This window comes from Oratosquilla oratoria, chromosome 12 (assembly GCF_046742065.1).
Source record: "Oratosquilla oratoria isolate Oo_2021 chromosome 12, ASM4674206v1, whole genome shotgun sequence".
In the NCBI taxonomy this organism is placed as follows: Eukaryota; Metazoa; Arthropoda; class Malacostraca; order Stomatopoda; family Squillidae; genus Oratosquilla; species Oratosquilla oratoria.
The window spans coordinates 7261085-7288999 of record NC_134788.1 but is presented as its reverse complement, the minus strand read 5'-3'; the positions used below and the strand labels follow the sequence as shown (position 1 = coordinate 7288999).

Genomic DNA, 27915 nt, shown 5'->3' with positions numbered 1-27915 from the left:
TGGGAGAGTATGTGATAGAAGAAAGCTAAAGATAAATGTGAGTAAAAGTAAGGTGATGAGATGTACAAGGGGTGAAAGTGGCAGTAGACTGGAAGTGAACATTAAGGGAGAGCGACGAGGAAGTGGATAGTTTTAGATACTTGGGTGCAAGTGTAGCAGGAAAAGGTGGAGTGAAGGTGGAGGTAGAATGTAGATTGAGAGAAGCGAGTAAATGCCTTGGTGGTTTAAAGAGTGTAATGAGGAATAGACATTTGGGAATGGATGCGAAGAGGAGACTGTATGAAGGAGTGATTGTGCCAACAGCACTGTATGGGGCAGAAACGTGGAACATAAGAGAAGAAGAGAGAAGGAGTTTAAATGTGTTTGAGATGAGGTGTCTGCGAAGTATGGTGGGGGTTACTAGGCTGGATAGAGTGAGAAATGAGGAGGTGAGGAGGAGAACAGGGGTGAAAAAGGATTTGGGAGATAGGGTTGATGAAAGAATATTAGGATGGTATGGACACATGGAAAGAATGAGTGAAGAAAGACTAGTAAAAGAGGTATGGAAGGCAGATGTGGAGGGAGTGAACATGAGGGGACGTCCTAGGATGAGGTGGATGGATGGGGTGAAGGGGGCTTTGGGGAAGAGGGGAATGTCTGTTGAGGAAGGAAGGGAGAGGACGGAAGACAGAGGTGAATGGAGAATGGTTGTATATGGATGATGATGTGACTGCATGAGGAGGAATGGGCGGGGGGGTGGGGTAGTATGTGTGAGTAAATTTTGACGCAGCCCAAAGGGATTTCTCCCCGTCCTCGCCTTATATGCAAAGGGGGACGGAGAGGGGGGTCGCCGATTAAATGAAGCGGCCTTGCTGTGTATGTACTGTGTCTTGCGACACTGCTTCTGACCCAGGGCGGTGGGCAGGGTGCAGGGATGACCCATCATCCAGGAGGTGCTCAGATGAGAGGAAGGGTGGGAGGGGTGTGGAGTGTATTTAGGGATGAAATGGGTGGGAGTGTTTTTATGCCTTTCCCTTTTTGGCTACCTCCCTTGGAAGGGGGAAAAAGCCTTGGTATATGTATGTATGTATGTATTATTATTACTTATTTTTGTCCAGGAATTTCGTTTCCATGATGATGAATATGGGAAAAAAATTGGGAATGACTATTGGAGAACCACATTTTGGATCAAATGTGCCACGAGAACCATCAATTGAACTTGAAGGACTCAAGAGGAAGATCCCAGGCCTCAAGATTGTTCTGGTCATCCTTGGGAATAGTGAAAGCTTATATGGTAAGAATATTCTATGTTTTGTAAGTAACAGTTATCTAGTATTTGTACTTGAACATCTGTAGTCCAGCATTAATTTCTTATCCTACCCATAGAGGGTCATACTCTTGCAAATAAATTTTAGTCATCCACCATTTGACATAAGGAGAATTGACATCTCGTAACTTCTCCCCTCCTACTACTGTAGGTTGAGAATCCAAAATGCTTGGGACTGGACTTGTTTTGGGATTTTTAATATCTGTACAATTTCATCTATGAGTATAAGAGGGGATGAATCCGCACCAGCATATGCTCAATATCTTGAATGTGAATTTTTTTTTTTTTTTCTCTCCTCTTCTCTGTACAAGGGAGGTAACCAAATCCAAAGGCATGTACCCACTCTCACCCAATGCACTCCCATCCATTCCACTTCCATCCACCACCCTTTCCACCCTCTCATCTTAGCTCTTCATGTATGACAGGTTATCCGTATATCCCATCCACTCCCCTGGGTCAGAAGCAATGCAGCAGGCACAGCACATCCACAGCGAGTCTGCTTCACTTACCAGTGACAACCCCTGTCCACCCTGTCATAAGCCTTTTCCAAATCCATAAAGGCCTCAAAAAATATCCTTACTCTTTACTAAAGCTTTCTCACATACCTTTATCCATGCAACTTCTACTTTTCATAAAACCATACTGTTCCTCACTAAATACTGCCTCTGTTCCTCTCCAAATCCTCTCAATCGAAACATTCCTATAAGCCTTTACAACTACACTTAACCTCTTCAGTACAGGCCTTAAATCTCGCGGGCAGCAGCCGATGCCAGCCGTACGACGTGTCGTAATAATACTCTCATCATAAAATATAGTCACCGCTTGTATCGATCGTTCTCTCTTTCACCCGTGAATTTTGATAACCATAGAAAATGTGATTAAAGGCAGGTTAGGGAGTATGTCAAAACGTAGGGGTAACTACAATAAATATAATCAAGACACCGATGTGGCAGCCTCGCGTATCCACTTGCTCCTCATGCCGCTTACGTATGCGGCACCGTATGGAAGGGGTTAACAGACTGATCCCTCTGAAACTACCACAATCATATTTGTCCCCTTTCCCTTGTAAAGTGGTACTATACAGGCACTCCTCCAGTCCTCCAGCACTTTACCCACCCTCAGACACACATTGAACAACTTCACTAGCCAGTTCACTATTACTGTACCTCCCTTTTTCAGACACTCCACACGACACCCATCTAACCCAGGTCCCTTACCTGCTCTCATCATTTTCAAAACTACTTGCACATCATCTCTTCTTACTTTTCCTCCATTTTCTCCTCCCATCACTATTATTTTTGTAGCATCCCCCAATACCACCATCAGTCCCACCCTATCCTCCTCCTCCACATTTAACAACTCCCTAAAATATTCTGCCCATCTTCCCCTTGCCATATCCTCTTCCATCTGTGCCTTTTACCTTTTCTTCTATACTTCACTCACTTCCCTTTCCTGTCTCAACTTCCTTTCAAAACATCTTTTTATTACTTTCAAGATTTTCTGTCATATTCCCCCATTTTATATCTGCTCTCCTTTTTTACCCCCTTTATCTTATGTTTAGCTTCTTTTTTCTTTGTACCTCTAATATGTTTTTCTCATCCTACTTTGCAACCAGTCTGTGAATGGTCACTTCTTCTTCAGCCTTCTTCATTTCATCATTCCACCACTCACTACTCTTCCTTCTATTCCTTCCCATCCTACTTGTTCCACATACACTCTTTGCACACCTTGTCACTCCCTCCTTGAAACACCCCCACCCCTCCATTCCTACCTATACTCCGCTTCTCCTTGCGCTTTTGTTCCTTCTCATTAACCACTTCCATACGGTGCTGCACACGTAGGCGTCATGAGGAGCAAGTGGGTACGTGAAGATGCCGACGTTGGCCTTTTGATCATATTTATTGTAGTCGTACCTACGTAAGATTCATTCTCTCTAAACTGGCTTCATCATACAACCACTCCTCGTTTAATGACAACAATTGGGACCAGCGCGCCATTGTTAACCGAATTGGTTGTTAAGCGAAAGTGTATACATATACGAACATGTACTGTATGTACAATGTCCAGCAATACATGTATCTTTATTTTCGTGTATTTTCCCTCTTTTATACAGTATATTAAAGCTTTATTTACGGTGGTTAGGTTCCTAAAATTACCGTATATGACCAAATCCGCGTATGCTGACATTCCATATTGAATACCGGGGTATTTTTTTTAGTTTCAACCATGGGTGCAATATAGCAATAGAAACTTAATTATTAATTTTGTAAATTAAAATGTATCAATGTAATATGCAATTTTATGGGCAGAAATGAAAGTAAAAAATACCTTGCTACAAGAAAATATGCTAATGAACGAAGTCGGTAGCATAGGCTCGGGATGCCATCTTGTCGTCTGCCAATGTCTCTCACGACGACGACAACGAGGACGAGCCGGATGACATTTAATTTGCAGGTAATGATTTATTAAACACAGGTTAGGTTAGATGAATTAATTTATCATCTTTTCATTTCTTCGACATCGGCGTCGATCATAACAAACATGGTGTACCATTCGTCCGACATGACTTAGTTACTTACGAAATCTGTTTTGGCTTTTTTTTTTTTCCGCTCACAAAATTGCATATTACGTTGATACATTATAATTTACAAAATTAATAATTAATTTTCTATTGCTATATTGCGCCCATGGTCAAAACTAAAAATTTACCACTACCGGTATACAGTATACTGTACCCCAGGTAGTTTTTGCAGCTTGCAGGATGGTAATGTAGACCTAAGCTTCAGAACACTTTACCTCACAGCTAATATCCACCGTACAAGTTCATTTATAACATCATACAAATTTGCCTCAGCCAACTTAATTATCGTACATGACATCGTAACTTCGGGAGATTTACGTTAAACGACGTCATAAAGCCCGTCGTTACTTCGAGTTGTCGTTAAACGAGGAGTGGGTGTATTTTCTATGGTTATCAAAATTCACGGGTGAAAGAGAACGAACGATTAAGCACTGACTTTATTTTTTATAATGCTATTATTATGACGCAACATCGCACATCGGGCAGCTAATGCTGCCAGCTGTGCGATGTGCCCCGTATTGAAGGGGTGAAACAGATTACTCTAAGCACCTCCCTACCTTTCACACTTTTCCTCTCTCTCCACCTATTTTCCACTCTCAACATACCTTCCACCAAAATATGATCAGATATACCCCCACTCTCTTCCTTAAGAACATGGGCATTAAGATCTCCCAATACTACATTGACATTTCACCCAAAACTCTAAGCACTTGTTTAAGCATATCCAAAAAACCTCCCTTTCCTCTATACTCTTCTTACTTCCAGGCCCATATGCACTTACATCTACATCTACATTACACCTACATCTCCCTTCCCAGCTTCACCTTCATCCAACCTTGAAGAATCCCTCTATTCCACCACATGCTTACCTGTCTCCTCACTGGTAGAGCCACCCCTTCCCTCCCTCATCCTCTCCTCATCCCCAACACCCTCCTACAGTTCCAAACTCAGAATCCCTCCCTTTCAACTTAGTTTCACTCAGTTCTAATACATCCATCTACATTTTTTTTCACTAAGTGCTAACACATCTTTTTCACAAACACACTGCCTATCTCTTCCCATTTATTCTCTGTACGGTAACATGCACTTTTAAAGACCCAAACCTTAGGGTTCTGGTTGTAAAACTCCTCCCAGCACCCTAGGTGACATTTTTCATCAACTTAAGACTGGGAGAGTTTTGGTGTACATTTCAGTTGGGTATGCATAGAGTTGTCACATGTCTGTGAAGACATGAAAATAAACTTAAAAAGGATAGTTGCAGAAGAGATCTGAAAAAGAATAGCATCCTACACAGAGTGATAGATATCTGGAACAAACTGAATGAGAAAACAGTGAGTGCAAAAACTATACAAGAATTTAAGGTCAAACTGGATGCTGAAATATACAAAAGCGGGTCACTATGAGCATAGCTCTCATCCCATAAAATACAACTAGGGCACTGATTACTAGGAAAGGTTAAGAAGGTGGACCAGATGTGTGGGAACAGGAAAGGTTAGAAAGGTTAACCCCTTCCACACGGTGCCGCACACGTAGGCGTCATGAGGAGCAAGTGGATTCGCGACGCTGCCATATCGGCGTCTTGATTATATTTATTGTAGTCGCCCCTGTGTTTTTACATTCTCCCTAATCTGCTCTTAATCCCATTCTCTGTGGTTTTCAAAATTCACGGGTGAAAGAGAGAACGATCGATATAAGCCGTGACTATATTTTATTATGCGAGTATTATTACGACATGTCGTACGGCTGGCATTGGCTGCTGCCCGTGAGATTTAAGTCCTGTAGTGAAGTGGTTAAAGATAAGATGCAACAGTTGACTGTGTGAAGGATAACCGAGAAACAAAAGAAAGTATGAAAGGTGAGCAATTGTCTATTAAGGGTGGACAACGACCATGAGAGGGAAAGGGCGTTTGGAGGTCAACGAGGGATTGGTTAAAATTTTGTTAGCAATGGGTACTAAAGGAATTAGGTGGGGGTGAGATGTTGAAGATGCCCCTATTTTGTTCAATTATGTTGGCTTCTTGTATGATGGCTGCTTCCAAACATTTTCTATGGATCTTGCCAGGCTCACATACCAGAAGTTTGCATTCTCCCAGTCCATCAGGTTGTTGCTGCTGTTCCTGTGTGTAACACACGCATTGATGGTGACATGGTGGATGTCACATCGGTGTTCTCAGATCTGGGTTTTTAGATTGTGTGATGTTTTCAGTGTAGGATTTTTCACATCCCAAGCACAGAATCTGATAAACACCAGCTTTATTGCACAGCTTTTTGCTGATGCTTATTCTCATCCTTGTGATGTCTTTAATTGTCATATTGGTCTGGCACACTACTTCCAAATTGGTGATTTTTAAAATATGTCAGGTTGGTCGCAGCATTGCTGGTTGGTAACATGAGACATTTGGCTGTCCTGCCTTGCTGCCTATGTCCTTCCAAAACCTTAATGGCCTCTTTTCGGCATTTATCTAAAGGGAAATCTGGATATTTTAATTTAATTCTTCTAGGTATTCTTCACTGCATGTTCAGACTACCCTAAGGAAGAAGCCTATCACTACTCTCTTGACCCTGATGTTGTGGTGGGAGTAGGAATGAATTAAATAATTTTTGTTAGTGGGTTTTCTCTATGCTTTAAATTTCAGCTGGATACCATATTATGTGATGTGTGTGTCTAAGAAAGGAAGGGAATCGCTTATTTCTTCTAGAGAAAACTGAATGGTGGGATCTACCTCATTCAATGCAGTTTGGAAGCAATAAAGATTGAATCACCCGGGTGTGATGAGTAGAATGTTGTCCACGTAGCACAGCAAGGTCACATGCTCAGGAATGATGTCAGCAAAAGTGCCTGCTCCTAAAACCTCCATCAACATATTGGCAAGGACTGCACTCAACAGAGACATGGCCATGCCAAATTTCTGATGGAAATGGCAGTCCTGGAACTTAAAATAGTTGAAATCCACAAAGTTGTATCAAATCAACAAAATCGTTAGGGGGCAGGTCAGCAGTTGAGAGCTAACATCAGTAACTGGCATCCACAGAAAAACAACAGAATGTTGATTTGATCACGAAAAAATACAGATTCCACGACAGTGAATTCATGATAAAGTACCGCACAAAAGGCTACAAAGAAAACTCAAAATAACAGGTGTACAAGGAAAGTTAATGAAATAGATGGAAGATTTCTTTAACGGGAGAAAAATGAGGGTACTTAGAGACAAAAACTTGGGAAGAGATGATAAGTGGAGTCCCACAAGGTTCTGTATTAGCTCAGATAATGTTTGCCATATATTTAAATGACATGGATGAAGGTGTTGAATATTATATGAACTTCTTTGCTGATGATGCAAAACTACTAAAAGTAAGTGTAGAAATAGACTGAATCACTTCAGAGAGATCTGGACAAAGTCTGGAAATGGAGCCAAAAGTGGGAAATGAACTTCAACATCAAGAAATGTAGTATAATGGAATTTGGAAAAAGTAAAAATAGAATATCAGGGCAATATAAGGTTGGTACAAAGGAAATAAAAAAAGTTAGCTCGGAAAAGGACCTAGGAGTAATTATTAGCAAAGATGTGTCACCAGACAAACATATCAACAAAATAGTTGGAGAGACCTACAATTTACAAAGAACAATAAAGGTGGCCTTTAATTACATGGGTGAGGCACTGGTAAAGAATATATTAGTCATGCTGGTAAGACAAAGATTGGAGTATGCTGCAACACTATGGACACCCAACACAAAAAAGAATATAAGGAAATTAGAAAGAATCCAAAGAGCAACAACAAAGATGGCACCAACACTTTCCAAATTAACATACAAACAAAGATTGTCCAAACTTGGACTACCAACCCTGGAACAAAGAAGAGAAAAAGGAGATCTACTGGCCATTTACAGAATCATGAAAGGCATTGAAGTCCATGACAGAGGAGATTTTTTTAAAGTGGGACACAAAATGAAACTCAAAAAGGATAGTTATAGAAGAGATCTGAAAAAGAATAGTTTTCCACACAGAGTGATAGATGTCTGGAACAAATTGGATGAAAAAATAGTATGTGCAAAAACCATACAAGAATTTAAGAACAAACTAGATGCTGAGAGATACAAAGATGGGTCACTTCGAGCATAGCCCCCTTCCCGTAAAATACAACTAGGTAAACACAAGGGCTGCTGACCTTAGCACCCCAACCGATAATACTCAGAAAATACATTCAAGATCTGGAGGTATTACAAGGATCCTTCCATCAGGATCACCACCGCTGACAAGGGACTATACTGTCCATCTTTGGATGGACAGCATAGACTACACACAGAAGATGGAAGATCTGGTCAGTGATGGCAATACGTATCATGAAGTCTCCCAAATAGAAGTAGGCAACAAAACAAAACTTCATATGGAAGGAAGGAAAAATTCTCAAAAGTTCTGATGCAGGCAAGAAACTCCTTTACCAATCCCCAAAGCCTACAAAAGTAATATACCAATGAGACCCATAATGTCAAGGACAGGGAGTGCCCACCACAGAATAGTATGTTGGCCAGACATCTGTCCCCTTTCTTTGGAACCACCAGTGGAGCACAGCTTAAACACTCAGGACTCGTACTGGACTGAATCCAAAATATCTCTGCCTGCAACAAGAAGTTGGCTAGTCTGGATGTAGAAAGCCACTTTACATGTGTTCCACCTGATAAAGTCATAGAGCTCCTTAGAGACAAAAGGAGGAGAAAATCGACTTCCCCTGCCTCCTAGTGACTTTGTTGATTTAATACAACTTTGGATTTCAGCAATCTTGAGTTCCTGGACTGTTTCTATCAGAAATTTGGCATGGCCATGGTTTCCATTGAGTGCAGTCCTTGCATGTTCATGGATATTTTAGAAACTGGCCCTTTTGCAGACATTGTTCTCAAACTTGTGACCTGGCTGCACTATGTGGATGATATCCTACTCATCACACCCAGGCAATTCAATCTTCATTGCTTCCAGACTGCATTGAATGAGGTAGAGCCCACCATTCAGTTTTCCCTAGAAGTTAACAATTCCCTTCCCTAGACACACACATTTCAAAACATGGTAACCAGCTCAAATCTAAAAGAATATATACAGAAAACCTACTAACAAAAACAATTTAATTCATTTCTATTCCCACCATGAGATCAGGGTCAAGAAAAGAGTAGTGATAAGCTTCTGAATATGCAGTGAAGAATACTTAGAAGAAGAGTGCTGGTATATCAGGGATTTTCTCTCTCTCTCTCTCTCTCTCTCTCTAAGTAAAAATTTCTAGATTTCTTTTGGAAGGCCATAGGCAGCAAGGCAGGACAGCTGAATATCTCATGTTACCATCCAGCAATGTCGCCACCAAACTGACTTGTATTTTAAAAACCACCAATATTGGAAGTAGTGTGCCAGACCAGTAGGGACAATTAAAGACATCACAATGACGAGAATAAACAATGGCAAAACGCCGAACAATAAAGCCGGTGGTTATCAGATTCTGTGCTCAGGATGTGAAAAATCCCACATTGTAGAATCATTTCATGATCTAAAAACCCAGATCCGAGAGCACCAATACGATATCTGCCATGTTACCACCAATGCATGTGTTACACACAAGAACAGCAGCAACCACCTGATTGACTGGGAGAATGCAGAACTGGTACGTGAGCCAGACAAGATCCACAGAAAATGTTTGGAAGCAGCCATCATACAAGGAGCCAACATAATTGAACAAAATAGGGGCATCTTCAATATCTCACCCCACATGATTCCTTTAGTACCCATTGCCAATAAAATTTCAAGCTATCCCTAGTTGTCCTCCAAACTCTCTTTTCCCTCTCAAGGTCGTTGTCCACCCTCGGTAGGCAACTGCTCACCATTCTTTTGTTCCTCGGTTGTGAGCTAATGTTCTTCGCCCAGGCAGTTGTTCCACTCTCTCCTTAACCTTTCCCAGTACTCAGTGACCCCCCCCTCCCCCTGTTTCCTACATTCCTCTTATCTAATCTCAGTCATGTGTATTGCGACTATGTACTTGAAAAACCGTAGCAAGTGAAACATTGTACTAATAAAGGCTCCATCCTCACATTTGGTGTATATTTCGATAAACACAGTATTTCTCTCTTATTTGATCTATAGATCTATTTTAAGGACATTGGTGTATATCTGGAAGGCATGGGTCTCTTGCAAGAGACCTGGGGTAACAGTTTGATTGACGGGTTAGATAGCGTTTTTCCCAGTTTTCCAACTTATTGTTTATTAGTTTTGTGATGACTGTTGTAGCAGTTCTTTTATGTTTTCTGTTAGATCTTGTTTATTTCCTAGTTTGTTTTTCTTTTTTGTGGTGGCTATCTTTTGTGTATGTATTAGTTTTTTTTTCTGGAGCCTCTTGTGTTTTTTCTGACCTTTGAGTGGTCACTGCTATCTCATTCACTACTCTGTAAAGCAGTGGTTCTTAACCTTTTTTGGCAGCGACCCAAAATTTGGCACAAATCAAGCATCGCGACCCAAGCCTACATAGATATACGAATTGTCTTTATAAGTAATATGATTATGCTTTTAAAAGTGGGTTACAGAAACAAAATTACATGCTGGGATGTTTATTAATACAAGTAGCACATATAATTAACAGTGATATATGAAAAAAATACAGTATATAATTATAATATATTTGTAGTGGAAAAATAATTATTTTCTGCAAACCCTTAGTGACCCAATAAAATGGCTTGGCGACCCAAATTTGGGTCGCGACCCAGTGGTTAAGAACCACTGCTGTAAAGGGTAGAAGCTGTAATCTAAAACTCTGAAATTTTCCATTTGTGGAATATCCCTACCAAAAACTTAAGATTTTGGAGGGTTTTGGATACCGGATAGAGGATTCCCAACTGTTTGTGGTTTGTTAGCAAGTTGATAGGTTTGAGTTGAGAGATGTAACCTTGGGGCTGATGTGGTAGGTGTTATGTAAAGAAATGTAATGTCAGATGTTTTCTTTGCTTATGTTTGGATTAAGATAATTTCTGTTTGGTGTCTGGTTGTTTATTTATTTATTTATTTGATTTATTTTATAATTATATATATATTAGGATATGCTATTGTGTAATAGTGTTATGAATCCACCTTTGTGTTGTATATTGTCTTTTCTAACTTACGTAACTGATGAATGTGGGCTGTGTGACTTGTGTTTGCTAGATTAGAGCTATGTGGATGTATTTATGCTAGAATTAAAGCAGCCCTATGTTAGTATGTTTAGGTAATTTTTGTACTGGTTTTGTTTTTCGGGTGTATGTGTTGTAGTTGGAGCTCCAGTTTCTTATGTACTGGTTGTGTCATCCAGGAGGTGCCAAGATAAGAGGGAGGGAGGAGGGTGGAGGGGAGTGGAATATATAGGAATTGGAATGGGTGGAAGGTGTTTCTATGCCTTTTTCTTTTTGGCTACCCCCCATGTAGGGGGGAAAAAGCCTTTGGTATATGTATGTATGTGTGGGTGAGCATAGTGCAGGTGAGATGGATCCATGTGTGGCATGTGTTGTTGTTGTCGTTCCCTAGACTGTCTGTCCGAGCAGTCCCGTCTCCCCAAGGAATGCCATAGCCGAAACTGGGTTTTCCCACAAATCCTTTATAGAGTGTATGTTGTGTTGTTTGCGTGCATGATTGTGTATAATGCAGTCTTCCATTATGTGTTGTATGGTATGGGGTGAAGTGGTACATCCTGGGCAGCTGTTCACAATGCGGTCATCCAGCCTCTTCTGGTAGCTTAGAAGTGCTGGGTGGTGGCCGCACCGCAGTCTGGCCAGGTGGACTCTGTCCTTTTGTAGGAGAGAGGATTCAGAAGGGTGGATATCAGGGGGTCTGGCATGCAGCAGTGTGTTGTCTTTCAGTGTGTTAATGGAGCGGTGAGTGATATGATTATGAATATGTTTCCGGAGGCTGGTATTTGGTGGTTGTGGAGGAAGAGAAGAGAGTATCTGTGTGTGATACAGGTCTTTGGGTGTTATTTTAATGTTTCTTGGTGTGTGTGGGTGTTCTGCTATGTAGTGTAGCGGGTGTGATGTGTTTGTGGTGGCTGCAGCAAGTGTTTGTGTGCCTCTCATGTCGAGGTGGTCCTTGACTTTGAGGACTTTTGTTTTATGGTGTAAATGGTCTGTAGGTGTTGTATTTGTGCAGCCTGTAATTGTTTTTAGGGCTTTGTTTTGTATGATTTGAAGGGTGTTGTGGTGTGTCTCACTGAGATTAGGAGCCCATGGAGAACTCGCATAATTCACCACTGAGCGTATGCATTGTTTGTATATTGGTGTATTAGTTTCTTTGATTTGTCCAAATGTTGTTCCAGTGATTGACTTAAGTGCGTTAAGTCTAGGTGTGCATTTGTTTTTTATGTTTGTGATGTGTTGTTTGAAAGACATGGATGTATCGTATGTTACACCAAGAATTTTCAGTGTGTTTGTGTGTGGTATTAGAGTGTTGTTGATGTAGAGATGAGATATGTATTTGTGTTCTTTTGTCCAGTTTGTGAGAAGTGTTGCTGTAGATTTGGTCGGAGCTATTTTAAGTCTGTTTGTGATGAACCATGTGTTGAGTGTATCAAGGTATGGCTGGATTATTTCTGCAGCTTTGTGTTATGATGTGTGCATGTAATTGTTATGTCATCTGCATAGGAAGAGATTTGTATTTCTGAGGTGTCTGGTGTGGGTAAGTCATGCATGTATAGATTAAAGAGCGTGGTGATAGAACAGAGCCCTGTGGTACTCCATTCTTAATGTTTCTGATGTGCGACGATTGGCCATTATATGACACGTAAGCATTCTTACCTGCTAGATAATTGGCCAGCCATCTTTTGGTGTTATTGTGCATGTCTGTATTATATATTTTATATGTTAGTTTGTGGCAGGGGATAGCATCAAAAGCTTTACTAATGTCTAATGTTATAAAAAGTGTTCTGTGGTGGGGCCTATCTGAATTGATGCCATCCAAAATTCTTTGTGTGAGGTTTATCAGAAGAGTGTTTGTGGAGTGTAATTGCCTAAAACCGTGTTGTGAGTCAGCAAGGGGAAATTGAGGCCTGAAGGTGTTTGGAACTGTGGGGATGATTGGGGGGAATGTACATGTTAACTATTGTCAATGTTGATTTGTTGCCTCTGCAGATTCGAATGGATTGGATTTCTGTAGTGTTATCTGTGGTAGGGAGGAGAATTTTGGTTGTGGCACTTGTATCCACAAAACAGATGGAGTGGTGGATCAGGGTGATGAGTCCACCCCCATTGCCGTCGGTCCGATCTTGTCTGATGGTGGTGTAATTATGAAATGATGGTGTTTTGTGTGAGTGTCTTAGTTTTGTTTCTTGTATAATTGCAATGTGTATATTGTGTTGTTTAAGAAAGTGTTCGAGTTCATGTTTTTTCGTGTTAATACTGTCAATGTTGTGTTGTGATATCTTGATGTGTGTTCTGTATGTGTTGTATGTTACCGTTTGGGGGTTGAGGTTGGGGTGTTAATGGGGAAGGTATAGGATCTGGGTTAGAGGGGGGGAAAGGAGAGATTGGGGACAAAGGAAGGGGAGTACTGATTGGGGATAAGGGCAAAGGGAAATTGGGAGTGGGTAAGGGTGCTGGCTGTGGTTGGGGAGGTGGGAGTGGGGTTACTGGAGGGCAGGTGGAACATGTCCAAGTGTTTGTGTATTGGTTTGTGTCAGCAAGTGTTGTACAAGTGAGGTGGGCCCAGTTTTTGCACACATTGCACTGAACTGAGCCCTTTGTCTGTCTGCTTGAAGTAATGGGTTTAGAGCATGTTGGGCATGTGTATTTTGTGGTGGGCACAGGATTGCTCTCTACATCTCTGGCTAAAAGTAGAAGAAGAGGGGTGATCACTGGAAAATCACCCCTCGGTGCAGAAAAAACGTAACATTGCATGTTGAGAAAAAGGATTGTGGTACTCCCCAAGGCAGTCGTAGCTCCTCTTGGGGATCGGTGCCACCTGCATAGAGCCGGTGGCCAGGGCTGGTTGCCGCCGTTTGGCCCCCAACTCTTGGGGTTGGGGGGTGATCCCACGACGTAGACGCTGCGGCTCCAGGACCTGTGGCATGTGTTGTATTTGATGGCTGTGTTTAAGGAATTTAGTGGTTTACAAGTTGAATACGTGTTTGAGCCCAGATTGGTTTCCGTGTCTCCAGCTAGGAGGAGCAGATGTGGGATGCTGGTTACCTTTAGTGAAAATCAGAAATAAAAGAAGATGGGACCTGGTTGGTGAGACATCAGACATCAGACCCCCCACCCCTCAGGGGCCCTGCACTAGCCATGGCCAAACCAGTCTCGCACCAGCACATTTTGTTCCTTTCGGGGGCCCTGGTAAGGAAAATAGAGTACATTTCTGGTCCCAGTCTGCCCAATCTAGAGACCAGGCACCAGTGCTTTGAAGCAGCAGCTCATTGCTTGCTGGCAGGAATCCTGCAGGAATCCTGCCAGCAAGCAATGAGTTGCAGCTTCAAAACACTGGTGCCTGGTCTCTAGATTGGGCAGACTGGGCCCAGAAATGTACTCTTATTTTCTTTACCAGGGCCCCCGAGAGGAACAAAATGTGCTGGTGCGAGACTGGTCTGGTCACGGCTAGTGTAGGGCCCCTGAGGGGTGGGGTCTGATGTTGTTTGTCACAGATAAGAAAACGTGTATGTTGGCTGTCGCTAAATTATTTGGTACATGGAAATCCGTATCGGCTTCAAAGCAACAATAAGAATTCATGCATAATTGCTCATTTCAATTTTCAATTTTGATATACATGGGCCCATAGACTCTTATGGGCCCATGTGCGGTGCACTGGCTGCACCCCCCCTCTCAAAGGACCTGGGCAGGACACAGCATCCTTATTCCCCTCCAAAACCCACACAGATCTTCTTCCCCAGTTACTCTCTTAAATCTCCCCGCCCCCTGGGGCTAGGGGGTGTAGTATAGAATATATTCCCCACCACGTCGGCTGCGTGTCGTAAAAGGCGACTAATGCCGATCCCCGGGCGGGGCTCTTGTTTCCCCGCACAGGGCTTCCTCTTAGACTTCCTTTTCCACTCTTCCCTTCTCTTCCGCTTGCTGTCCCCTCCCTCCAACCTAACTTTCAACCGCCCCTCTCAGTAGTGGCGCTACACCCATCCTACGGTAAAGCGTCCCTGCCAATAGGTTTGTTGGTGGCAGGGTATCATGCCACCTCGAAGGGCGCCTGCATTGCAGCACGGTAAGCCGGTGCAGTAGGATTACAATCCAAGTCCTAGCCCAGGCGTGAGGCTCCGCCTGGTGCCGTCCTCCCTATCCTCACTACAACCTGGCCCTGGCAGCCAATCATGAAAAAATCTCTGTTTAGTGGGGTGGCCGGCCCCCCAAGTCCGGCTCCAGCTGACGCAGCTGGTAAGACAGCGTTGTCTACCCCGAATAAAAGACTCCATGGCATCGAACATGCCCCAAGGCGCCTAAACTTTTTTGAGCTCATGAAGCTAGTTACCCCTTTTGGTACTATCGAACGTATTTCTCTTCGTGTTAAGTCAAATTATAACAACTTTTATGTGCGTTTCTTAGCTCCATCAGAATGCATTGCAGCCAGCGTTGCCCTCAATGGTAATAAAATCACGGATTCGACCTTAAAATGTTCCATCCTAAAAATATCAAATATTGAAAAACAAGACGATGACTTTGTCCCTAATGATACATACCTTACTCCCGAGCTCCCTGAACGTCCCCATCCCTATGCTTTAGCCCCCGTGTATAACCTAGTGACTGTCGAGGAGGGCAGTAACGATGTCCTAGTATTTAAAATGATCAACAAAATGATCGCCAACCCTCCACTCACTCCAGAAACCTTCACGCGCTTTGGTCGCAACACCTACCTATTGAAGGTAAGACCCCACCAGGGATTTATGCTCCAGGGTACGTCCGGAGTTTTTTATGGCAGCGGAATCCTCAAGATTTCTCCATATGATGACTATAATGGCTCAAAGGGTAAGATTTTTAACTCTTCCCTTAGTAGCCTTTCAACCACTACCCTTCTTAACATGTGCCCCCAGAACGTCTTGGATGCCCACGTAGTATCCAAGTATAGCACAGAAGAACAAAAGTTTGTCCCAACACTGCTGATAATATTGAAATTCTCCGACCCAAATCCCCCAGACGTGATCATGATTGGGCCCCACCGCTGTACGGTTAGGTCCTACGTTCAATCGCCAAGGACATGCACCCGCTGCCTGCGGTACGGTCACTCCTCCAAGATCTGTAGTTCTCCTGCCCTCTGCCGCAACTGCGCCAAACCATCCCACGTCACTGAGGGTGAATGCTGCGATCTCGCGCCAACCTGCGCTGCTTGTAATGGCACTCACCGCACATTCTCGAGGGAGTGTGAGGAACACTCCTGGCAAAGACTGGTCTCGGAAACTGCGTACAATAACCGAACCAGCTTTCGCGGTGCGGCAGACATCCTATGGGGGGGGGGTCAGCGCCCCACGTCTTACGCATCGGCAACGAAGGCTTCAGTAGAGGCTAACCCGTCGCCCCGTCCCTCATCATCACATCCGGATACCACATCATCCGCCGCGACCGTCCCCGCCCAATCCTCTCAATCTTCACGCCAGTCGACTTCCTAACGTGTCATATCTCGCATCACCGACGGTAATCTCATACTTGATTCTCCCCCTCCATATCTGACAAATACATCCAATCTTGGCACTCTGGATCTAGTTAATCCTTCTTCTCGACTCAAAATGTCTTCTGATAGATCACCGAAGAAGCGCCCTGAAGCCAGTAAGTCACAATCGCCCCAGAACAACTCTAAGCCTAGCAAGTCATCAAAATCTTCAACTAAGGTCTATAGATCGCCCACACCATCCTTGGAGAAAAAGCCCCCCCTCTTCGGGACAATCGTGCTCTCAGCCTCCATTGGCGCAATCTAGTGCAAACTCTTCATCAATGAGTGACTTCCCCCAGATGACATCCATCTCCACCCCGTCGTCTGTGCAGGATGGGGAGATTCCTGGTACCGGAGACGTTATGATGAAGAGCCCAAGCAACTCCACAACTTCGCTTTTGGACCTTCCATCATTCCCGTAGTTACCTAAACATCCCCCTGCCCTTTCCGGCAAGAAGCTTCCCCAGAAACGACCCCTGCCCAACGGCGACTCGAACGACCGCCCATCCAAGACCGCGCCCTCCAACACCTCCCTTCAGCCTCCTCCCTCAGTGTCCCCCAAATCCAATAAAAAGCTTACACAGCCTCACCCTATCAAAACCACGCCAGATCCGTCGAGGAAACAACCGCCTCCTAATCCCGATCCATCTTCTAAATCACCAGAACAAAGACCGAAAGAAAGAGACCAGAGAGCCAAGACCTTACCTCAGAAAACTCCTATGGGACGCGAATCTCGTAAACCCCATGATGGCCAACTTAAGCCGTCCCCCATCGGGGGTGGCACTCTAATTAATTCTTCAAATTCTCACCACCCACGACACTCCTTCAATGGAACATCCGAGGTCTTCGTGCGAACGGGGAGGAATTGAAGTACCTCCTCCGTGAACACAACCCCGGAGTTGTCTGTCTTCAAGAAACTATGCTTCCCTCCAGTCACTATAATCTAGGTATGAACTACAGGTTCTACGGTACCGTTCCTGCAGCCGGTTCTCCAAGCAGGGGCGGTGCTGCAATAGTCGTCCACGCAAGCGTTCAACATTCTGCCATCCCTTTGCGCACAACTCTCCAGGCGACCGCTGTACCTTCCTTAGCAAGAGCTACACGATCTGCTCCCTATACCTGCCACCAAGCTCTAGCGTTAACGCTTCCGACATTCAAGAACTTGTCGATGCACTCCCACCCCCATTTATCATTCTTGGTGATCTGAACGCACACAATCCTTTTTGGCATAGCTCTTCCCGTAACGAGAAGGGCCGCGCCATTGAAAAACTTTTAGAGGAGAACGAGGTCTCCCTCATGAACGATGAAAACCCGACTTATCATAACATCTTCCTCAACACTACTTCTGTCCTGACCTCGGAATCTGCACTTCAGCGGTCTTCGTGGACTTCTCCTGGAGGGTGTGTGCGGATTTACACGGCAGCGACCACTACCCGATAGTAGTCTCTCGTGTTTCTCCTCCCCCCATCTCCCAGCCCCAAAGATGGAAGTTGAAAGCAGCAAATTGGTAACTCTTTGGGGAGCTGTGCTCCGAACTGTGACTTGCGAGTGGATGACCCGATTCAAGCTTATAATCAATTCGTCTCAATTGTTCTTAACGCCGCCGGCGGTTCTATACCGGTTAGCTGCCCACCGATTGGCAGGCCACCTGTTCCCTGGTGGGACACCACCTGCCGGAAGCTTCGTGACACCGCTCATTCCTGCTACCGGCGTTTGTCGCCTTCCGACGGAGACCAATAAGATGGTATACCAGAAAGCGGTTGCGACCAAACGAAAGTATATGAAGGAGGCGAAGTGTATATCATGGCAGAACTATGTATCGACCATTAAAACGTCGACGCCTTCGGCGTCAGTTTGGAACCGAGTGAAGAAGCTTTCTGGCAGGTACATACCATCTCCTCAACCGTCCCTCCTTATAAATGACACCGTGTTGTCTCAGACCGTGCGAGGTGGCCGAGGAACTCGCCACACACTTCTCCCGTATTTCCAGCTCTACTGCCCTACATCAAGAACTCCAGCTACTGGATCACGTGACGAATTTTGATGACCACGCTCCTACCGACACTGAAACTTAAAATCTGCCCTTCTCCCTCCGCGAATTCAAGCATGCCATTGACCAGACGCCGAATACTAGCCCAGGCGACGACACGATTAGTGTCGACATGATTAAACACCTTCCTTCGGAGACTCTCACAACCCTTCTAGCAATATATAACAGGATTTGGTACTCTGGTCTCTTACCATTATCTTGGCGATCGTCTACGATCATCCCCATAGCCAAGCCAGGCAAGAATCACCAGATCCCTTCTAGTTACCGGCCGATCGCCCTGACGAGTGTATTATGCAAGATATTTGAGAGGATGGTCAACCTTCGATTTCCCCACTACCTGGAGAGTAGAGACCACCTTACCCCTTACCAATTCGGCTTTCGCCGACACCGCTCTACTTAGATCCTCTACTCCATTTTTCGACACACGTGCAGGACGCCCTAGTGCGCAACATGAAAACCATCGCCGTCTTCTTCGACCTGGAGAAGGCGTACGACACGACTTGGTGAGGGGGTATCTTGATGAACCTCCTCGAGATGGGAGTAAGGGGTAGGATGTTTTCCTTCCTTTGAGCTTTCATATCAGATAGGACTCTGAGGGTGAAGATCGGTGGAACATATTCGTCGCCCAAACCCCAGGAGCAAGGTGTCCCCCAAGGCAGCGTCATCAGCCCCACCTTGTTCTTGGTCAGCATCAATGGAATAGTCCAGGCGGTTGCTGAGGCAGACACTTCACTCCAGTGCTCACTCTTCGCTGATGACTTCCTTTTGTACTTCTCCTCCATAAACCTTTCACAGCAATCACACCCACTCAGAGCGGTGTAAATGCTGCTACTTCCTGGGCCTCTCACAGAGGCTGACGATTCTCCTCATCGAAGACGGTGGCGATGCACTTTTGCAAGTCTCAACAACGACCGCGCCAGAAAGTTCCTCCACATATTATTCTGGGAGGCATTCCAATACCCTATGAGCAGTCGACTAAGTTTCTTGGGGTCATTTTTGACCAAAACCTTACGTGGAACAACCATATACTCAATCTTAGACAATCTTCCCTCTCCGCCCTCAACATCTTAAAGACGGTTTCTGGACGCGACTGGGGAGCGGACCAGCCTTTGCTCCTCAGATTATACCACGCCCTCATAAGATCATGGCTGGATTACGTGTGCCAGATCTATTCCTCGGCAAGTGCAACGTCCCTCCGCTCCCTCGATACAGTACACCACCAGGCTTTGCGATTGTGTACTGGTGCCTACCGTACCTCTCCTGTCGAATCCCTCTATGTCCTCTCTGGCGATTTGCCGCTCTCTAACCGAAGGGAGCAACATTTACTCTCCTTTTACTTCAAGTGCAAATCGTTCAGAAAGATACCATCTTTTGACGTGGTTAATAACGTGAGACTCAGGGATACGAACAACACCAAAAGATCAGCTTCAGTCCCAGCACACATACGTACACTCCGTGTACTTGAGGAGGGAAGCGACTGCCCCCTTAAGGTGTCTGAATCCAGAAACTTTGATACCCCGCCTTGGTGCAAGTCCATTCCCGAGTTCTGCCCCATGGAACAATCAAAAAGTGGACACCTGCCCTACATCGTTGCTGCCTTGTTTGAGGAGCATAAAGAATCACATGCCGACTCCATCGCGGTCTATACTGACGGGTCAAAATCTCCCGCTGGTGTGGGCTGCGCAGCCATAACATCGTCTCAAACTTTCACGGCTAAATTACCCTTCAGCTCATCTGTCTTTACGGCTGAACTTTACGCAATTTTATTCGCTTTGAAGCACTTTATTTTTAATTCAGATTTTAATGATTTTACCATTTGTAGCAACTCTCAATCATCAATTTTAGCACTTACTAATTTTATTCCGTCCCACCCCGTGATATCTGAGATCCAAGAGTGGCTAACGAGAACAGCAGCCAGGGAAAAAACTGTCCGATTCTGCTGGTCCCCTGGACACGTTGGTATCATTGGCAATGAAAAGGCGGACAGAGCGGCCAAATCTGCGGTGGCCCGTCCCCTACCATCGCGCAGGGACTCTCCCTTTTCCGACATCCGCACTACCATCTCCCGCATGCGTAGAAAGTTTGACACCACCTGGGACAATATTAGAACGAACCAAAAGCTACGGAGCATAAAATGTTCTGCAGATCGCTGGCCACTCCTTTTCCACCACAACCGTTTCTATCCGAAACTTTTAAACAGTTTACATATTAGACATACAAAGATAACCCACGAATTTTTATTCTCTCTTCCCCGGATTCCCCCTTCTTGCGAGAGGTGTGGCTCCCCCTTTTCCGTTCGTCATTTCCTGCTCGAGTGCAGATACTACGAGCCTTGGCGGCAGAAGTGGGGCCTCCCTCCTGACCTCCGTAAGATGCTTGGTGCTACACCCATGATACAACCCCTTGTAGGATTTTTAAAAGACATTAATTTATTCTATTATATTTAATCTTAACTGTGTCGTACCTATGTATTGGTAATCTTACTTCTATTGTAGTTCGCTACTTAATGTCTAGGCTTCATATATATTTTGTAGATAATTTTAATAATTAGTCAGACAATAACGTTGTAGTTGTTTTAATTTTTAGAATTTAATATTTTAACCTCATTATCTATTTTATCCCATGGCACGAATGGTCTAACGACCCTGTGCCGGGCTTTTGCCCACTCTAATAATCAATCAATCAATCTTAAATCTCCCCTAAGCCTCTCAGTTACCACTTGCCCATACATCATATCTGCTTGTCCTACGATGTAAATGTATATTGTTTTTATTTGTCTTCCAGCACAAGTGAAAGTGGCTGGTGATGTTGAAATAGGAATGATTACACAATGTGTAAATAGTAGTAATGTAAGCAGGTGTTCTCCTGCTATTGTCCGCAACATCCTTCAGCAGATCAATGCTAAAGTAGGAGGAACCAACAATATCATTGGTCCAGATTCTCGTCCTGTGGTAAGTTTTGATTACTTTATGCCGTGCTTTGCTTTGCTTTGCTTTGCTTTGCTTTGAGAGTAAGAACAGGAGGCAGCAGGACCGCCCTACTTGTGCACTGAAGCTAAAATCCTCCCCCAAAAAACATCACATAAAATTGATAGGTACAGTTCTTTTTCAGAACCCTAGACACCACCTACATATCTCATTACATATGAATGCTAAAAAAAAATGGGGGGGGGCTACTATTCTAATGTAACAGCCTCCCACATGTACCATGTAAAACACCATACAAAAATGCATTCACATTCAGACATAAGCTTTCCAAGACAGTCAAACTCAGTGCTCTAGCAACACCCAGCAGACATCAGCTTCATGTAAAAATTCTTGTCAAGAGAAGCAAGTACTACACCATCCAGCATTAAAACAGTATCAATACAGAATAGGCCTGTCTACAGATTCAACCTCAGCACATGAGACACAGAGCACTTCATTCTACAATGCCCCACACTGACAATCCCTAGACAACATCGCAATATTTCCTCACCAAGAGGAGGTGAGGAGGAGAACAGGGGTGGAAAGGGAGATAGGGTTGATGAAAGAGTATTAGGATGGTTTGGACACATGGAAAGAATGAGTGAAGAAAGACTAGTAAAAGAGGTATGGAAGGCAGATGTGGAGGGAGTGAACATGAGGGGACGTCCAAGGATGAGGTGGATGGATGGGGTGAAGGGGGCTTTGGGGAAGAGGGGAAGGTCTGTTGAGGAAGGATGGGAGAGGACAGAAGACAGGGGTGAATGGAGAATGGTTGTATATGGATGATGTTTGTGATGCATGAGGTGGAATGGGCAGGGGATGGGGGGTGAGGTAGTATGTGTGAGCAAAATTTGATGCAGCCTGAAGGGATTTCTCCCCATCTTCTCCTTTTATGCATGGGGGGATGGAGTGGGGGGGGTTGCCGATTTAATGAAGTGGCCTTGCTGTGGATGTGCTGTGTCTTGTGACACTGCTTCTGACCCAAGGCAGAGGGCAAGGTGTCGGGTTGACCTGTCATCCAGGAGGTGCTAAGATGAGAGGGAGGGTGGAGGAGTGTGGAGTGTATTCAGGGATGGAATGGGTGGGAATGATTTTATGCCTTTTCCTTTTTGGCTACCTCCCTTGTAAGGGGGAAAAAGCCTTGGTATATGTATGTATGTGAGTGGCAGGGTGTTGAGGTTAACTCAGAAAATAGTTGGAGTTTTATTCACTGACATTTTCACATTACAAGGACTTCTTCAAAGCTGAAGAAGTTCCAGTAAGGGTGAAATGTCAGTGAATAAAACTCCAACTAATTTCTGGGTTTACCTCACCACCCTGCCACTCATCTATTCTCCATATCTATTCATAAAGAAGATTGAGAGAATCCAGAGAACAGCTACGAGGATGGCCCCAGAACTCTCAAAATATTCATATGAAGAAAGACTGATAGAATTGGAGTTGCCAACTTTGGGACAGAGGAAGAAAGAGGAGACTTGTTAACCATCTATAGAATTATGAAGGGCATGGAAATTCTTGAGAAGACTTGCTAAATTGAGATAGGAGAAACACAACAGGACATGGAAAGAAGTTTAAAAAGGACAATTATAAAACATACATATACATATACCAAGGCTTTTTCCCCCTTACAAGGGAGGTAGCCAAAAATAAAAAGGCATAAAAACATTCCCACCCATTCCATCCCTAAATACGCTCCACTCCCATCTTAGCACCTCCTGGATGATGGATTTCAATTATAGAAGAGACCTGAAAAAGAACAGCTTTTCCCACAGAGTGGTAGATGTATGGAACACATTGAAAAAACAGTGTGTACAAAAACATTACAAGAATTTAACCCATTAAACTCCGATGACAAGATGTCTTGTCATTTGGTCAAATAAAACAAAAAATCATAAAACACCAAAATGTTTGATCAAACACCAGAAAAATATGACGTCAGTCCTCGCTTCGCTCACGAGCGAAGCGAGGACTGACGTCATATTTTTCTGGTGTTTGATCAAACATTTTGGTGTTTTATGATTTTTTGTTTTATTTGACCAAATGACAAGACATCTTGTCATCGGAGTTTAATGGATTAAGAGCAAACTGGATATGGAGAGATGCAAAGATGGGACACCACAAGTTTAGCTCCCCTTTCCCGTAAGATACAACTAGGTAAATATACCAAAAGTAGTCTTCCCTATATAAGAAAGGTAGCCAGCCAAGGCATGCACCCACCCCTCAACCATCCTACTTCCTATCATCACCCGTTTGTTCACCTTCTATCTCAGCTCCTTGTAGATGAAGAATCATCCCTACCCCCATCATCACTACCACCATCACACATATTTAATGATGACTTCTTGTAGAATGAAGATACAGAGAGCAGGACCTCTAGGTCCATAGGCAAAACTCATAGGAATCATGGTGGCAGGATTCTTCTCCATCCTATCCTTAAAATATATATGTGTGTGTAAATATATAGGGGTCCAGGACCTATGTTATTTTGACTTTTAGGGAATACAGAATGTATTTTTTCATTTTTCCCTTTTTTATAATTATGTTCTCCCCATTCATTTTCTTATGGCCTAGTTCTCTTTCTTGATATAACTTTAGGGTGTTTCAGGTTAGGTAAGTGACTTGGACACTATGGAAAGTATTGCAGATATATGGGGTTGGAGGAATTCTGTTAGAGGTAGTCAAGAGTTTTTACAAAAATAGTTTGAAGTAAAGATGGGGCTTTATCAGGACTGTCATGTCATCATGGCTGTTCAGTGTGTGTATGTGGTTCAGGAGGTGTAAAGGTGTGGGTAATAGGCTGAGTACTCGAGATGGTTAAAGAAAAGGAGAGAAGGAGGTGATCCACTTGTTGTTTGTTGATGACACTGAGCTTGTGGCAGGGTCAGAGGGAGGATTATGGCTGTTAGTGATGGAGTCTGGGAAGGTATATGATATGAGGAAGTTAAAGGTAAATGTGGGTAAAAGTAAGGTAATCAGGTGTACAATGGGAGAAAATGGCAGAGAGTTGGAAGCAAGTCTAAAGGAGAGAGTCTGGAGGAATTGGATAGCTTTAGGTATTTCAGGAAGCATGTGGGAGGAAAAGTGGAGGTAAATTGTAGATTGAGAGAAGCAAGTAAATGCCTTGGGGGATTAAAAAGTGTCATGAGAAATAAGCATCTGGGAATGGATGCAAAGAAGAGATGTGAAGGGGAGATTGTGCCAATGGCACAATATGGGGTGAAAACCTGGAACTTAAGAGTCAGAGAGAAGTTTAAATGTGTTTGAAATGAAATATCTGAGAAATATGGTAGGGGTTATAAGGTCTGATAGGATGAAAAACAAGAAAGTGAGGAGGAGAGTGGGGGTGGAAAAGGAGATGACAGATAGGGGTGATGAAAGAATATTGGGATGGTTTGGACACAGAAAGGATGAGTGAAGAAAGATTAGTAAAAGAGGTGTGGAAGGCAGAGGTGGATGGAGTGAACTTGAGAGGACAAACAAGGTTGAGATGCTTGGGGTGAAAGGGGCTTTGAGCAAGAGGGGAATGTCTGTTGAGCAAGGAAGGGAGAAGGCAAGGTATGGATGAATGGAGAAAGGCTGTTTATAGATGATGGGGGGAGTAGGGAGTGGTTACAGTGGCACAAGAAATCGGACTGGAAATTATAATTATATGAATTGTATTTATAGCCTGCAGGTCTTGTTAATGGGATGCCTCAGCATCCAGAAAGTCACAAGTTGAACTGAAAAAATTCTAGTCAAAACTTCCAAATTACCCATAAAGTTGCACCTCAATTTGGGGTAAGGGAAGATATCTCAACACCCCCCCCCCCATTTTTGAGAGTCTGCATTTCCAAAATTATAGGAAGTGCTTTCCTCTTGCAGGTCATGTAGACAATTTTTAAAGGTGCTTGACCAGATTCCAAACCATAAATGCAGTTAAACATACTTTTCCATCCAAAGAAGAGATTTTAGCAAAACAGCATTAATAAGATTGTAGACATAGAATAAAACAATAATCACTCAACCACCCACCTAATTAGGGACCGGTGATGGGTACCCACGTGCTTACTAATCTAACTATATAGCTAAGGGTTCCTCCCTCTTATAAGGGAGGTAGCCAAGTCAAAAGCATGCATCCACTCCCACCCATTCTACTTCCATCCACCACCCTCGTTTCCCTCTCATCATAGCTACTCATGGATGAAGGATCATCCCTGTCTCCTGTCCACTGCCTAGGTTAGAAGCAATGCCACAAGACACAGTACATCCGCAGAAAGGCTGCTTCCCTTAATCAGAAAAAAAAAATCTCCATCCCCTCATGTGGAAAATAGAGAAGACAGGGAAAAATCCTTTGGGCTGCATCAAAGTATCATTTATACAAAGCCATTTTCCACTCAACCTTATCCCCTGTCTTCCCCCTTCCTAGTTCAACAGTCATTCCCCTATTGCTCAAAGTCCCATTCACACCATCTGTCCATCTCATCCTCTGTCATCTGTTCAAGTTCACTCCAATTATCTCTGCCTTCCACACCTCTTTTGCTAATCTTTCACTCGTTCTTTCCATGTGTCCAAACCATCCCAATATTCTTTCATCAGTCCTGTCTTCCATCTCCTTTTCCACCTCCCACTCTCCTCCTCATGTCATTCCTGGCTCTATAAGACCTTGTAACCCTTGTCATACTTCTCAGACACTTCATCTCAAATACATTTAACCATTTCCATACGGTGCCACACACGTAGGCGACATGAGGAGCAAGTGGGTACATGATGATACCGATGTCAGCCATTTGATTATATTTATTGTAGTCGTACCTACGTAACTTCATTCTCTCTAAACTGGCTTCATCATATTTTCTATGGTTATCAAAATTCACGGGTGAAAGAGAACGAACGATTGAGCACTGACTTTAATTTTTATAATGCAATTATTATGACGCAACATCGCACATCGGGCAGCTGATGCTGCCAGACGTGTGATGTGCCCCGGAGTGAAGAGGTTAAGAATATTCATTTCCAGCCTCTCTTCTTTAAGACTCCCCCACCTTTGGTTTGCACGACTAATACCCACTCAAACCTCAGCCTTGAAGGTAGTCCAGGACAGTTCACATATCGTATTCAGTGGCATATAGGATGCATGGGCCTATAAGATGCATCCCCATTTCAGCAGGTCAGATTCAGTTCGCGAAGCGAGGACTGATGTCATATTTTTCTGGTGTTTGATCAAAGATTTTGGTGTTTTATGATTTTTTTGTTTTATTTGACCAAATGTCATCGGAGTTGAATGGGTTAAGCACATATTGTTGAAAGCAGTCTAGCAGCACATTACACAAGCAGAAAACAGAACAAATTGGCAGTACAGAGAAGCAATAAGCATAAACAAAATGTCCCAAGTATTGTAATTGTAAAACATTGCATATGAAACCAAAAAACAAAATAACCAAAACCAAAACATACATACATACATATACCAAGGCTTTTTCCTCATTAAAAGGGAGGTAGCAAAAAAGGAAATGGCATAAAATCATTCCCACCTATTCTATTACTGAATACGCTCCACACCCCTCCACCCTCTCTCTTATCTTAGCACCTCCTGGATGACTGGTCATCTTTGCATCTTGTCCACTGCCCTGGGTCAGAAGCACTGTCACAAGACACAGCACATCCACAGCAAAGCTGCTTCATTAAATAAGCGACCCCCCTCTCCATCCCCTCATGCATAAAAGGAGAAGACAGGGAGAAATCCCTTCGGGCTGCGTCAAATTTTGCTTACACATATTCCCTCACCCCCCATCCCCCCACCCATTCCACCTCATGCATCACAGCATCATCTATATACAACCATTCTCCATTCACCCCTGTCTTCTGTACTCTCCTGTCCTTCCTCAACAGACATTTCCCTCTTCCCCAAAGCCCCCTTCACCCCATCCATCCATCTCATCCTAGGACGTCCCCTCATGTTCACTTCCTCCACATCTGCCTTCCATACCTCTTTCACCAGTCTTTCTTCACTCATTCTTTCCATGTGTCCAAACCATCCTAATACTCTTTCATCAACCCTATCTCCCAACTCCCTTTCCACCCCTGTTCTCCTCCTCACCTCATTTCTCACTCTATCTAGCCTAGTAACCTCCACCATACTTCTCAAACACCTTATACCAAACACATTCAAACTCCTTCTCTCTTCCTCTCTTATGTTCCATGTTTCTGCCCCATACAGTGCTGCTGGCACAATGACTCATTCATACAGTCTCCTGTTAGCATCCATTCCCAAATGTCCATTCCTCATTATACTTTTTAATCCACCAAGGCATTTACTTGCTTCTCTCAATCTACATTCTACCTCCACCTCCACTCCATCTTTTCCTGCCACATTTGCACCCAAGTATCTAAAACTATCCACT

General features: G+C 43.8%; 1 protein-coding gene across 1 annotated transcript in view; it reads left to right on the top strand.

Annotated features, from left to right (window-relative positions):
* LOC143030931 (protein argonaute-2-like) overlaps nt 1-27915 on the top strand; it is a 238563-nt gene that overhangs the window by 153710 nt on the left and 56938 nt on the right. Inside the window, exons 10-11 of the mRNA XM_076194202.1 lie at nt 1098-1273; nt 21354-21520. Of these exons, the coding sequence (XP_076050317.1) occupies nt 1098-1273; nt 21354-21520 (343 nt within the window). The remainder of the gene's footprint in view (nt 1-1097; nt 1274-21353; nt 21521-27915) is intronic.